The sequence below is a fragment of the Salmo salar genome, chromosome ssa13, assembly GCF_905237065.1.
Source record: "Salmo salar chromosome ssa13, Ssal_v3.1, whole genome shotgun sequence".
Lineage (NCBI taxonomy): Eukaryota > Metazoa > Chordata > Actinopteri > Salmoniformes > Salmonidae > Salmo > Salmo salar.
The window spans coordinates 93,494,824-93,509,912 of record NC_059454.1 but is presented as its reverse complement, the minus strand read 5'-3'; the positions used below and the strand labels follow the sequence as shown (position 1 = coordinate 93,509,912).

Below are 15,089 nucleotides of genomic sequence, written 5' to 3'. Positions count from 1 at the left end.
ATTGTTTGAGCCATTCTGTTGTAGCTTAGCTTGTGTGTTTTGGATCATTGTCCCGTTGCAAGATCCATGTTCGGTTCAGCTTTAGCTTTTTGACAGATGGCCTCACATTCTCCTCAACAATTCTCTGATACAATATGGAATTCATGGCTGACTAAATGATGGTAAGTTGGCCAAGCCCTCAGACAGCAAAACAGCCCCAAACCATAATGCCACCGTCTCCATGCTTTATGGTTGGTATGAGGTACTTCTGTTCAAAGGCAGTGTTTTGTTTTCGCCAAAGATGGCGTCTGGCATTGCGGCCAAACAACTCCACCTTTGACTCATCTGTCCAGAGCACATTGTTCCAGTAGTTTTGGTCTTGTCTTGATATTATTTTTCTTCCTTCCTGACCTCCCATGTAGGCCAACTTTGTGCAGTCTCTTTCTGACAGTTGACTCATTTACTTTGATATTGATTGTGGCATGAGAGGCCAGTAGATCCCTTGATGTTACCTTGGGGTTCTTAGAGACTTCTATGAGCATCTTTCGGTCAGCTCTTGGGCTGAATTTGGTAGAATGACCTGTCCTAGGTAGATTGCCAGTGGTCTGGAATTTTATTAATTTGTAGATGATCCGTCGGACAGTGAAACAATGTACTTTGAATTGCTTGGAAATGGATTTGTAACCCCTCACGGGCATCCATAATCTTTCTTCTGAGGGCCTCTGAGGTTTTTTTATCTTTGCATGATGTGTCCCACACACCAATATGGTTAAGACCAAACCAGACCAAGTTTATAATCTTTAAGGTACTCTCCTATTTTGGTGCACCTGATTCTGGTTTTAGCCATTTTAGGTGATGTTAAAAGGTAGGGGTGTACTCATTTTTTCCTGCATAAGGAAATTGATTTTTTTTTTCTTTAATTGCATAACATTTTCAAAGTAACATTTTTTTTTGTGTGATATGTTAAATTGGGTTACCTTTATCAATGAATGTGGTTGGAATCTTGCTAAAATATCCACGTGTCCAAATATGTAAAATAAAAAAAAATATATATATATATATATATATATATATATATATATATATATATATATATATATATATATATATATATATATATATATACTTTCCAAAGGGTGTACTTACTTTTTCCACATGACTATATTGGAAACGATGTATGTATTGGACTGATCATTATGCTAACGTTAGTTATCTTATTTTATTAACTAGCTTCAACTACTTACATTGGTTTTACTCGTTGCATACTCACGGGTGACCTCGACCTCTCCAAAACATTTACTGTAGCTGTGTGGATGTTATCAGTGTACAGTAGAAATCCTAGCAAAGGGTAGCAATGCAGAAAGCGGCGGAAGTAACTGTTACTGGCTATGGTTGCTGCTGCTAGTTGGTTTGGCGCCGGTGGAGGGAGTTATTCCTGCAGCAGTTCTTCCGGTCGGCATTTTGTTCTGCGAGAGAAGGGGGATAGTCTGAGTGGATCCCTTTTATCACCGCGTCAATAGCGTTCCTGTTTTTCACATTGGATTGTTTTCCGAAACCAGTCGGAATTTGCACTCACTTTCTGCTGGGGTTGGGGAGAAACCGGTGCAAGTACCGGTTATGGGAACGTTTGCCCCCTTTAAGCATAGATGTTTGCAGTGAGAAGGAAGACGAACGAACCCTCCCGACCCGGATTATTGTTGTTATATTATTACTGGTACTCGGAGGAGCTGTTAGAGCGATAGAACGGAGAGGGAGCTAGAGACACGGTTCGAACCACTTTGCAACCATTTCTTTTTATCAACACATCCAGAGGTAAATATGATTGTACAAGATAGATTTAGGAGCACCATCACAAAACAATTCCGATCGGCTACACGGGTGTTGTTAATATTCAGTGAACCTGGTTAGATGCTATGGAATGCACCGATAGGTCATTTCTCCCTTTATTTTGCTTATTGCCTTGTATCCGCTCATAGGCGTCGGGTCGGGGTTACGCTTCCTCAGGCAAGTCCGAGGTTCAGTTAGCAAGCTAATAGGCCGACGTAGGCCATTGAGACGGTGAAAATAAAATCCTTATCTGCACGAACAATCATGATAACAAACCAAAAGGGATGGCCTTACCGTGGCTAAGGAACGACTGTGTGGGCGAGTTAAAGCAAGCATGGTTTCGGTTGCAGTCTCGGTAGTTAGCTAACGTTAGCTAGCCACAGCTAACTTTTGTTAGCTATCTAGCGAGGTTTGGAATATTATAGCTAGCTAGGTGCGTAACCTAACGAGCTAGTTGTTAGCTATTTAGACAAAACGAACAAATGCAACTACACGATTTTCTCATTAGTTTAATGTTTGCTGACGTTTATGGTGGAGCCAGATGTGCTGAGAAATAGGCTTTAGCTAGTTATCTAATGACTAATGCTACACACTAGCTAGTGCTAGGAGATTTTTACAACGATGGCAACTAAACTGGTTAAAACGTTTGCCTAACAAGCTGGGCAAGCTTCCTTTTCAGTTTAGAGGCTACCAAATTGTACACATTCTGCATAATTTACATTCACTTATACAATTATAGATGCAGCTTTATTTACCAAGTTATCTAGTTACAATTTATCAAATGGAATCATCACATACACCACAGATATTTAACATGTCTTGTCTAGTTGATAACATGTTAAATATACCTATAGCCATTCCCTCTGCACTGGATTGGTTACTTCAAACAAAGTTGATTCATTTGTTTACAGGGAAATTAGCAACATATCAATGTAGATATTAATCTAACTTGATAAAGCATATACATATAGGTACATTGCTTGCAAATCTTGAACGATCTTCAGGAAAAGGGATGTGCAACACTGGGTTCTTGTAAAACACAAAGTTTGATGATAGTAGATGATAAGAAAGTTGCTGAAATACGTTGGACCCTAATTGGTTTTGGGCTGTGCAATTAGTAAGCTACTGTATCTGATTGATTAATGTTACTGTGTTGCCAGAGAGGGAGAGAGACAGATGTGCTGCTATGTTGTCAACCCGAGCAGCAGAGAGTAAAATCAAGAGTCCCTAATCATGAATCCTGCTTGTTCTCATCCATCTGGGTGATCAAAGGCATGTCATATTGATCATGGCATCCAGGTATAGCTAGATGAGCTAACTATAACTATGTGCCTAGCTAATGTTACTCAAGGAGTGAGTCTCAGTTGCTAACAATGGTTAGCCTCCTGGCTAGCAAATTATGCTTAGAAGGCCCTCACTGGATCAATCCCAATACCCCCCCTTAGCCCTCCCCCTTGTCTGAGTGCCCCTTGTTAGGGGAGTGTCCCTCAAATAGAGCAACTAGTGGTAGGGAGAGATAAATAACCCTATGGCATGGGACATCACTCACCAACAGCAGAAGCCACCGAAGGATAGCCTACCACGCAGTTCATTGACGAGAAGACTTGTGTTTTTCACAATGCCTGTACAGGCGGCAGTAATAGCTTAATTTATATTTCTCATGCAGCAAATACGTACTTAACATATGAGAACTGCAAAACAACAATGTGCCCGTAATGTACCCATCCTCTGGCTGTAGTTCAATGTGGAATAGTACTGAAGCAGCAGGATTTAAGATTAAGGACACTTTATTGGTCACACAAGGTCCAACCAAAATGTTACTTCTGCTTTTAACACAACCCCTCCGAAAGGCACACATGCATACATATACAGTTTTTTTGTAGTGGTGCGGGGGCTGCCACACTGGGCGCTTGTTCTTGTGGGGGGTTAAGTGCCTTGCTCAAGGGCACAACAGCAGACTGACATCTTGGATTTGATACCAGCTACCCTCTGGTTACCAGCTCACTTCCCACCCAATTCTCCAGTTGGACCCGGGATTCGAACTGGCAACTCTCCAGTTGCTGGCACGCCTCTCAAACCTTTAGGCTACCTAACGCTCCTTTCCATAATAGCAGTTTGACATGTGACGGTCAAATTTCCTTCACTCAGTCATTTTCTGCAATTTCTTGGCAATTAATGTTGAGTTAACTAGATGAACAGCAAGGCAAGTTTACAAAATTGTTTATTAAATTTGCAGGAAAGTTCAATGCTTTAGCTAGATTCTTTACAGCCACTGGTTTTCACAAGATTACAGGCTGGTTTGCTCAGGAGTCCCTAAAGCATTAATCAACACGAATTACAATTCATACAAATGGCAAATGCCCATATAGCAAGCTAAATGTGTAACTAGCTGGCTAATGTTAGTTGGTCAGATATCTGTTTAAATAGCAAGAAACGGAAATGTATTTTATGACAAAAGAAAATGCATACTCGTTTATCTACATGAACTAACATATTCCTCTGATCTGTACATTTTTTTGCACGATTTGTTATGAAGTTAGAATTACTTACATTTGCTTCCATCCTAGTATTTTTGTCAGCCATTATTTTGTGAAGTCGGGTCGTTCCGCCTCAAAAAGCACAAGAAAGAGGATTTCGACACCCACCATTTGATTGTTCTGAAATCGTTTCTGTTGTTAGAAACATAAGATTAGCTTTCCTTCAACATTATTTTGTTGAAATGTAATTTAATCTCTGAGAAAATAACCTAATTGATTGCACCTAAATTGGCCATTTTAATTGATAGAATTATAATATTTAATAAATATCGTACCTAACATCTGATTTTGACCTAAAAATGTTCTAACAATGAGATTCAAAGAAATTGTCAAATCCACCCACAGACAGCCAACACACATCCTACATCCTGATATTACCAGGTTATTACCACTAGATAGTGGTGTTCCTGCTATTAGGTGATTATTTTTTTAAAGAACATTTCTAGTCACTTTAACTTTACCTTCATGTACATATCAAATAAAATTGTATTTGTCACATGTGCTGAATACAACAGGTTTAGACCTGACAGTGAAATGTTTACTTACAAGCCCTTAACCAACAATGCAGTTTAAAGAAAAATAAGAGTTAAATAAATAAGTAAAAACGAACATAATTAAAGAGCAGCAGTAAAATAAAAGTAGTGAGGCTATATACAGGGGGTACCGGTACAGAGTCAATGTGCGGGAGCACAGGTTAGTTGAGGTAATTGAGATAACATGTACGACGTGTAGGTTGAGTTAAAGTGACTATGCATAGATGATAATAACAGAGTAGCAGCAGTGTAAAAGGGGGCGGGGACGACGACGACGACAATGCAAATTCTCTGGGTAGCCATTAAATTAGCTGTTCAGGAGTCTTATGGCTTGGGGGTAGATGCTGTTAAAAAGCCTTTTGGACCTAGACTTGGCGCTCCAGTACCACTTGCTGTGCGGTAGCAGAGAGAACTGTCTATGACTAGTGTGGCTGGAGTCTTTGACAATTTTTAGGGCCTTCCTCTGAGACAGCCTGGTATAGAGGTCCTGGATGGCAGGAAGCTTGGCCCCAGTGATGTACTGGGCCCTACACACTACCCTCTGTAATGTCTTGCGGTTGGAGGCCGAGCAGTTGCCATACTAGGCAGTGATGCATCCAGTCAGGATGCTCTCTAATGTGCAGCTGTAGACCGTTTTGAGGATCAGATGACCTTTTTGAGGATTACCTTGACTAACCTGTGCCCCCGCACATTGTTTATGTACCGGTACCCCCTGTATATAGCCTCGCTACTGTTATTTTACTGCTGCTCTTAAATTATTTTTTACCTATTTATTTTTTACTTAACACTTATTTTTCTTAACTGCATTGTTGGTTAAGGGCTTGTAAGTAAGCATTTCACTCTAGTAACGAATCCATCAGAACTAACCTGCTCCGGGGCATGCTAACTCCACTTACCCTGAATGAAATGACTGAGCTACGAGTTGAGGACCAATGAATTCAGATCCCTCTTGTGTCATCATCCTGTTAATTTGAGGAGGAAAACTGATTAAATATTTAATTAATCAAGTGTTATTTTGTGTGTTCAAAAATTGTAATGTAACGTTTACAAATTTTGTAATGACAATGCATTTTAAACTTCACGCACAGTAACACTTTTGTATGACGTAATACAATTATTTTATTGATAGGAGTGGGGGGAAAGGTGGTTGTGCATTGATAAGCACACCAAAGTTGGAATTAATGATAAGTAATAAAATGAAGACCGCACTTCTAAAAGCCTATTTTACACCATAGCCTGCTGAATTTTCAAGATAACTTTTCTTTCATTTTGATTTCAGAACAAATTAAAATGTGACACTGACTCGCCCATTGATGTTTCACCATTGTCTCAATGAAGAGTTCGACGTGCCACATGCACGCACAGTTACAGGCATATGTCCACCATCGTAGTACGGTTGAAGCCTGAGCTGGAATGTGAAGCTAACTGAAGCTGGTTAGCTTTAGAAAACCCTGAGTAGATCTAGCTTGCTTTGTAGGATACCCCTCTGGTATGACAGCAACCCATACTTTGGTTTAGTTTACCTGGCCACTGTTTCAAGTGCTAACTTTTTAGCATTTGTGTCACAAATCAAATGCAAGTCTATATTAAAATGTTCACTCTTAATGTCCAAATCATCCTAAAGTATCTAAAAATTGGTTGTTGAATGCAATGATGAATTGCAAAAATGCTAACCTAGGTACCATTGACTTGAATTGGATTTGTGCCACAAATGCAAAAAAAGTTAGCATTTAAAACAATGGCCAAGTAAACAAAACCAACCCATGGGTTGTTTTTTTTAATTAATTTTTTTAAATCACCTAATAGCAGGAACGGCACCATTTAGTGATCAGAACCTGATAATATCGTGATGTAGAATGGGACATAAACCCAACAACTTCAATGACTAATTTCTCTGAACAGATGGAAAAAACATCAAATTCACTGAGAATACATTACATAGGATGAAGAAACAATACTCTGAGCTGCAGCTCCATACCACTTGTAAAACACTGATGCTATATACTCGTTGTTGCAGTGTGGGGTCCGTGGATGACTTTTGACCACATCTTTGGATTCCTCATGTCTTGCTCATTGTTTAAAAAAAAAGTTTGGTAATGCTTCCGGAATGCTTATCTGTTTCTAACAGAAACAATTTCAGAACAATCTGAGATGGTGGGTGTCATTGCATGCTGAAATTAAATGGAATGACCCAGCAACTCTCCAGGGTTGGGTCGCAGAGTTCAATGAAGTTTTGGGAATCGCTCAATAGAAAGCCTGCATCTCGATTCGCTTTGCTTGGAGGACCAACTAGTGGTCTGAAAAGGCACTACACCTCACTCAAAGTTGAATTGGAATACCACTACAACTCGCAGGATCCTGCTAAAGGGGGGTATTGGGATTGAGCCACTATCTCATGCTAGGCATGAAATAAATACCAAATAGTTCTGTAGCTAGCACTAGTTGGCTAATAAAGGTTGCGTGCCCATGTTAGCTAAATTAACAACCTCATTATTTATTAACCATGTTTATTAAGTAGCGTATGCAAATGATGGCAACATTCACCCGTCTGTTACGCTGCCACGTATCTACAGGGAAGAGGACTAGTTTGACTTCCCTTTGCTAGTTAAATAGCCAGTGTAGCTACTTTTTCTATGTTATTGAATTCAGCTAGTACATTAGCTTCTTCTTGCATGACTAAGCTAAATGGCCCATTATCTGTGGAAAATATCGTGGCTATCCCATATGACTGAATTAGTTTACCGTGTTGGATTGTCATTGACCAACACATTTTAGCCTACACATACAAGCTGCAGGTCTGCTATATTCATGGAAAATGTACTTGTATTAACATATCTATCAAAGTACAATGTCAATGCCTGAATGTTACTGCTTGAATGATGGTTATTGACCGGAAAGAAGCACATTAAAGTAATAGTACAACAATAGCTATAGTAGCTACCTGTAAATGCACAGTTAGGGAGCAATTCAAGGCAAGTGTTTTCAAGAAGACCCTGCTGCTCCAGAGGAATTGCCTTCTTTCTTTCAACCAGATAATCCTTTGTGCTGCGTGCTTGCCCACCCTCTTACCCAACCAGCACAGCCCCAGAGTGACCATAAGCATTTGGGTCCAGAAAGGGGTGGCAGTTTTCATTTAAGCACGCATGGGCGCACACCTCTTTCTATGATTGTCAAGGAACTACCCCAGTAACCACTGATAACGGAGCTGTACCATGTCACGTCATCTAGGCCTATTGCTATGTGTTGCCGATCCTTGTCTCTACTGTCAATCTCGTGTTGATCATGCTATAGTGGGATAATTACTCCTCTGGTTGTCTTCTCCTCTGAAACTGGCTCCAAGGAAAATAGCAGTGAATGATAATGAGGTGTTCAGTCCAAATGCAAAAGGTTAGGGAAAATTCTTTAAATGCGCTGCAGTTCAGTCCTGATACAAAAACATACATCTGCATGCTTCAGTTAAATTTTGCTCATAAATTCGGAACTGTCCGAAAGTCATTGCAGTATTAGTAGGAAAGAAGCTGACTGTATTTTGTATGGGTTGCTTTGATGACACCCCTGAAACTTTTCAGGGCAAGCACCACCAGTGCTATGCACATGCATGTCTGCAAAAGTGTTGTACTAATAGTGTGTTTGCTTTGCCATTCATCGACCACTTTCCCCATGTGTACAACAAGTAGCCTTTTTTACTCAATATGCGATTTCATGAATTCATGATTCTATTGCTTCTGCTTCCATAATGGAATATGCAAGGTCATGTTTATAATGCAAAAACCTTGAGGTGCTGCCTGTGTAAAAGTCGTCAGTGATTGCTAGGCTTTATTCATATGAAGTTCATGAGCTTAATAACCTTGTAATTACCAGTTTAACCCTCTGCAGATGTTGCTACCCTTGTATGCTGTTTCACTACTCTTTACTCTGTGAAATCCCCTCAGCCCTGGCTGAATTATAGTGTCTAATTAATGTAAACCCATTAGTTAATCTCTGTCTACTGATGATTCTTGCTCCCCTTGATTCTGCTTTTGCCAAGGCAAAAGTTTGGTTTAAAGGGATAGTTCTGGATTTTGGCAATGAAGTCCTTGATCTACTTCCTCAGAGTCAGACAAACTCGTGGATAGCATTTTTAGGTATCTGTGTCCAGTATGAAGGAAGTTAAGAGGAAGTTTAGTGTGCCAATGCTAACTATCCCTTTAACATGCTCTAGCACCTCTGAGGACAGTGTTGCATATTGAGGAGTGTTGTGTGATATTGTGAATAGGGCATTGCCGGTGGCTGTTCTAATGAAGTCCTCTCTGTTCTGCAGCGGTTGGGAGATGTGAGGAACAGTTGGAGGGCGACGACATTGAGCAACCTGTGCATCGACACGACCCCCACACCCCTATCTTCAGCATGAATGGGGATATGCCTCATGTTCCCATCACTACTCTTGCTGGGATCGCTAGCCTTACTGACTGTAAGTATTACACTGCCACTCACACATTAACTGATATACCGTGCATTCGGAAAGTTAACTGATTTCCTTATATGAACTCAGTAAAATTTAGGAAATTGTTGCATGTTGTGTTTATTTTTGTTCAGTATATTATGAAAGGTACAGTGCATTCGGAAAGTATTCAGACTTTTCCACATTTTGTTACGCTACAGCCTTATCCTGAAATGGATTACATGTTTTTTCCCCCCCTCGTCAATCTACACACAATACCCCATAATGACAAAGCAAAAACAGGTCTTCAGAAATCTTAGCAAATTTATAGAAAATAAACTGAAATATCACATTTACATAAGTTTTCCGACGCTTTACTCAGTACTTTGTTGAAGCACCTTTGGTAGCGATTACAGCCTTGAGTCTTTTTGGGTATGACGCTACATGCTTGGCACACCTGTATTTGGGGAGTTTCTCCCATTCTTCTTTGCAGATCCTTTCAAGCTCTGTCAAGTTGGATGGGGAGTGTCGCTGCACAGCTATTTTCAGGTCTCTCCAGAGATGTTCGATTGGGTTCAAGTCCGGGCTCTGGCTGGGCCACTCAAGGACACTCAGAGACTTGTCCCGAAGCCACTTCTGTGTTGCCTTGGCTGTGTGCTTAGGGTTGTTTTCCTGTTGGAAAGTGAACCTTCGCCCCAGTCTGAGGTCGGGAGCACTCTGGAGCAGGTTTTCATCAAGGATCTCTCAGTACTTTGCGCTTCGTTCATCATTCCCTCGACCTTGACTAGTCAGTCTCCCAGTCCCTGCCGCTGAAAAACTTCCCCACAGCATGATGCTGCCACCACCATACTTCACTGTAGGGATGGTGCCAGGTTTCCTCCAGACGTGACGCTTGGTATTCAGGACAAAGAGTTCAATTTTGGTTTCATCAGACTAGAGAATCTTGTTTCTCATGGTCTGAGAGTCCTTGAGGTGCCTTTTGGCAAACTCCAAGCGGGGTGTCATGTGCCATTTACTGAGGAGTGACTTCCGTCTTGCCACTCTACCATAAAGGCCTGATTGGTGGAGTGCTGCAAAGATGGTGGTCCTTCTGGAAGGTTCTCCCATCTCCACAGAGGAACTCTGGAGCTCTGTCAGAGTGACCATCGGGTTCTTGGTCACCTCCTTGACCAAGGCCCTTCTCCCCCGATTGCCCAGTTTGGCCGTGTGGCCAGCTCTAGGAAGAGTCTTGGTGGTTCCAAACTTTTTCCATTTAAGAATGATGGAGGCCACTGTATTCTTGGGGATCTTCAATGCTGCAGACTTTTTTTGGTACCCTTTCTCAGACCTGTGCCTCGACACAATCCTGTCTCTGAGCTCTACGGACAATTCCTTCAACCTCATGGCTTGGTTTTTGCAATGACATGCACTGTCAACTGTGGGACCTTATAGACCGGTGTGTGCCTTTCCAAATGATATCCAATCAATTTAATTTACCACAGGTGGACATCAATGAAGTTGTAGAAACATCTCGCAGATGATCAATGGAAACAGGATGTACCTGAGCTCAATTTCGAGTCTCATATTTGCAAACATTTCTAAACCTGTTTTCGCTTTGTCATTATGGGTTATTTTGTTTAGATTGATGAGGGGAAAAAAATATTGAAACCATTTTAGAATAAGGCTGCAACGTAACAACATTTGGAAAAGGCGAACGGGTCTGAATATTTTCCAAATGCACTGCAGCTACATTTTTAACAAAGGCTCTACTTACAGGTACCTGGAAAGCAAGTGAAAAGATGTTAACAGGGCCAGGCTATTTTTCAGGACTGCGTCCACTGATATTTAGACCAGCTGCAAGCTTTGATGGTACATTGGCAAAGTACATTGGCTGTGGCATCAGACTATACCACGGGCATGACAAAATATTTATTTTTACTGCTCTAATTACGTTCGTATCCAGTTTATAATAGCAATAAGGCTCCTCTGGGGTTTGTGACATATGGCCAATATACCATGGCTAAGGGCTGTGTCCAGACTCTCAGCGTTGCGTCATGCCTAAGAACAGCTCTTAGCTGTGGTATATTAGCCATATACCACATCTCGGGCCTTATTGTATAGCATGGCTTACACTACTTCAAAGGTAACTAAGACATATTTATCTACAACCTTATGAGGCTAAACATAGTCAGGTTTCAGGGGAGATCTATTGACAGCGTGGGAGTCAATTTGACCATTCTAGGAATATTTCTAATGTTGTCAGAATTACATGGCCAATGATGAATAGAGGGGAATCCCAGTTTTCCAACAGTCAGATTTTTCTCATCTACCAATATTGAGCATTTGAGAGGCGGTTTTACAAATGTATTTATCAGTGGTTAATTAATGCATCCATTCATCAATTCACCAAAAGTTTTTTTTAGGACATCTGACATGACAATGACATTAATAGATGCTAAACGGTAGGCTGTCATTGTAAATAAGAATCTGTTCTTAACTGACTTCCCTAGTTAAATAAAGAATAACGGTTAAATAGGCCTACCAAGAAAACTAGTCAGGCTACATGATATGTTTTGCGTTGGCTATCTATTGTAGTTAGTCTGTCTATCATTGTTTTATAGGCTAGGCTACCTGTTTCTACAATGTCTGTCTTTCTCCTAGGCCTGGGCACGTACGCAGATTCACGACTTTTCTGGGATTTTTATGATCGTACAAACTCTGTTTGCTGACCAAAAATAAGCTAGAACTGGGAAAATACCTCCCTTACTGTCACAGAATGTCAATATGTGGACGCTTTGCTTTTTGTGATCTTTTTTTTTCTTCTTTTTTTTTTTACTTGTCCATTCGAACAACTTCAAATTATATCTTTTTTTGTCTGACATTTTTTTTTACTTGTCCCACCCTGTATAGTTTGCAAAGTTATAGTATACAAAGCTGTTTTCAAAATGTATACAATCCTCTAGACCATTTTGCTTGCTTTATGGTCAGTGCTGCCAGCTGCAAAGTTCATTTCTTGGTATTTAGATAATTAATTTACCAAGTTGGCAAGATTGAATTTAACTTGTTTTTATTGCATTTTTGTTTCCTGTTGTAATAAAACATGAATGATCTCTACATAAATATTGCAGTCTTGATATTTAGGACACACTATTATTGATGGTACTTTTCAATAGCCTTTGCTTTAGCGTGACATGGGTAGTGTAATGTGATGTATGGTGCCGATAGATAGTATCCACCTGTGCACATTTTGTTGCCTTAGTGCCTGGACTTTCAATGCAATAAATTACACTGTGGCTAAGTGTCGAAGTCTGGATGGCAATTTCTCTTGACTACAATTCCAGGCAAACGTTCTGTGCTAGTTATCCAATAGTTTAGGTAGCTTGAATACAAATATAATCTCTGACAAAGAGCCATGAGGCTGAAACATTGGCACAAAATAAACAAGTGACTTTGCAAGTACAGTGTGTGAGAACATCCTTTCTTTTAATTATTCTTTGACGTTTCCTATCCACCTGCTAAGCAATCCCAAGAAGTGCATTTCAGTTTTACAGGGGTCGCCTTAATGTTCAGAAATCTGAATTTACAAAACGCTGACCACCCTAAAAAAACTATAAAATGCCCATTTATGAATTCTCATCCGTATGAAGTGCAACTGAATCACAAAATTAGTATTATGCCGAGCAGAAATTTAAATAAGAAGCATTTTAGATCTGCTTTTACAAAAAGCGGCAATATATAAAAAAAAAACATGCATGGAAAAAGTTGAATTCTGCATTAACGCAACCCCTGCTTGTAGGTTATTGTTCTGCCAAAAGGTGCATTTCTCTCCAGGTGTAAGGTCTTTAGCAGACGGAAGCAGGATTTCCTCTATTTTTCATACTTAAAACCTATGGATGGTTTTATGCAGTGATGTGTAGTGTTGGATTTACCCCTAACCTAATACTTTAACCTAACCAATATCGTGGAGTAGCTGGGATGTTGATCCATCCATGCACTATTCTTCCATCTCAGGTGTTTTATTAGTCACCCAGATACCTATCAGGCTAAAGCGCATATCAGAGTCCAAAACATCTATGCGTCCACACAGCAGTTTTCTAGAATATTGGACCATTGGCTTTCATACTTTTCGAATTCTCAGCGCAGCTCAAGCAATTGCTCCAACCGTCGTCACATTCAAATCAATAGGAGCCGCGTACTTGGAGCCGCATTGGTTGAGAATTTTAGGGGGGTGCGCGACGGGGGCTGTACGCGGATGGTGGTCTCTGAGCTGCATAGCTATATCACAATGTGGTGCTGTACCATCGCAGCTCCGGCCTCTGAATTATGCGTAACCGGTCTGCTCTTCCTCTTTGCAGTGTTAAACCAGCTGCCCCTGCCATCCCCTCTCCCCGCCACCACCACTAAGAGTCTGCTGTTCAATGGGAGGATCGCGGAGGAGGTCAACTGTCTGCTGGCCTGCCGGGATGAGAACCTGGTGTCCCAGCTGGCTCACAGCCTCAACCAGGTATCCACAGAGCACATGTGAGTACCCTCATCACCGCACACACCTTTCAACGCTAGGGGTCACAACCACTGATAAGAGTGTGAGCAGTTGTCTCTTATTATGAGCCACAGTTGCATTAGTTGATCCCCCCCTTCCCATTGCAGAGAGCTGAAGGACAACCTGGGCAGTGATGACCCGGAGGGAGACGTGCCTGTGCTGCTGCAGACAGTGCTGTCTAGGAACCCCAACATCTTCAGGGAGAAAAGTAAGTTAGCCCAATACTGGGTTCAGGGTGGTAAGGCGAGAGTGCCTCTGACTCTGCATTGGAGCACAGTGTATGGCCTAACACAGCGCTGACTGTGTCTCTGCCTCTTAGGGCCTTGATTTGTTGTCCTCAATAACATTTTCTGGGTCTAATGTGTTTTGTGAGTCAAAACCACTTCTTGAGGCGTTGCAAGGCAAGCTTTGCTGTCTTTATCATTTTTAGAGTTGGCGCTGTACTTGTAGCTTGAAAAGAGTTTGTGGTGGATTTAGTTGGCATCTTGATTGCCTTGAGTATACTTGATAGACATTTAATTGCTTTGTGATATATAGCACTGTTGGGCAGTAGGGCTGGACGATGTCAACCTTTAACCTATCGTGATTATGTACTCACAAAGCATTGTGATATATGGTGGTATGGCCCCTTATTGGCCAACCAAAATGTATATAAAATATAAAAGAAACATCTGCTAAAACCACCATTGGGCTAATAGCACGAAATCAGATGTTACTATTTAGGGCTGGGAATTGCCAGGGACCTCACGATACGATTTTGTCATGATACTTAGGTGCCGATATGTATTACAATTGTCACGATTCTAAACTCAGCAAAAAAAGAAACATCCCTTTTTCAGGACCCTGTCTTTCAAAGATAATTGGTAAAAATCCAAATAACTTCACAGATCTTCATTGTAAAGGGTTTAAACACTGTTTCCCATGCTTGTTCAATGAACCATAAACAATTAATGAACATGCACCTGTGGAACAGTTGTTAAGACACTAACAGTTTACAGACGGTAGGCAATTAAGGTCACAGTTATGAAAACTTAGGACACTAAAGAGGCCTTTCTACTGACTCTGAAAAACACCAAAAGAAAGATGCCCAGGGTCCCTGCTCATCTGCGTGAACGTGCCTTAGGCATGCTGCAAGGAGGCATGAGGACTGCAGATGTGGCCAGGGCAATAAATTGCAATGTCCGTACAGTGAGACGCCTAAGACAGCGCTACAGGGAGGCAGACAGCGCTACAGGGAGGCAGGACGGACAGCTGATCATCCTCGCAGTGGCCGA

At 41.1% G+C, this 15,089-nt stretch overlaps 1 protein-coding gene across 4 annotated transcripts in view; it reads left to right on the top strand.

Moving 5' to 3' along the window:
• The window catches only part of LOC106568173 (nipped-B-like protein B), a 74,886-nt gene that overhangs the window by 3,054 nt on the left and 56,743 nt on the right, over window positions 1-15,089 (top strand). For 2 of the 4 annotated variants that reach the window (XM_014138271.2, XM_014138268.2), the window contains exons 1-4: window positions 1,428-1,791; window positions 9,177-9,326; window positions 13,631-13,796; window positions 13,923-14,023. In XM_014138271.2, the coding sequence (XP_013993746.1) occupies window positions 9,263-9,326; window positions 13,631-13,796; window positions 13,923-14,023 (331 nt within the window). In that variant the 5' untranslated portion in view covers window positions 1,428-1,791; window positions 9,177-9,262. Of the gene's footprint in view, window positions 1-1,427; window positions 1,792-9,176; window positions 9,327-13,630; window positions 13,797-13,922; window positions 14,024-15,089 lie in introns of those variants that run through there. The other 2 variants (XM_014138270.2, XM_014138269.2) reach the window with 1 other exon arrangement.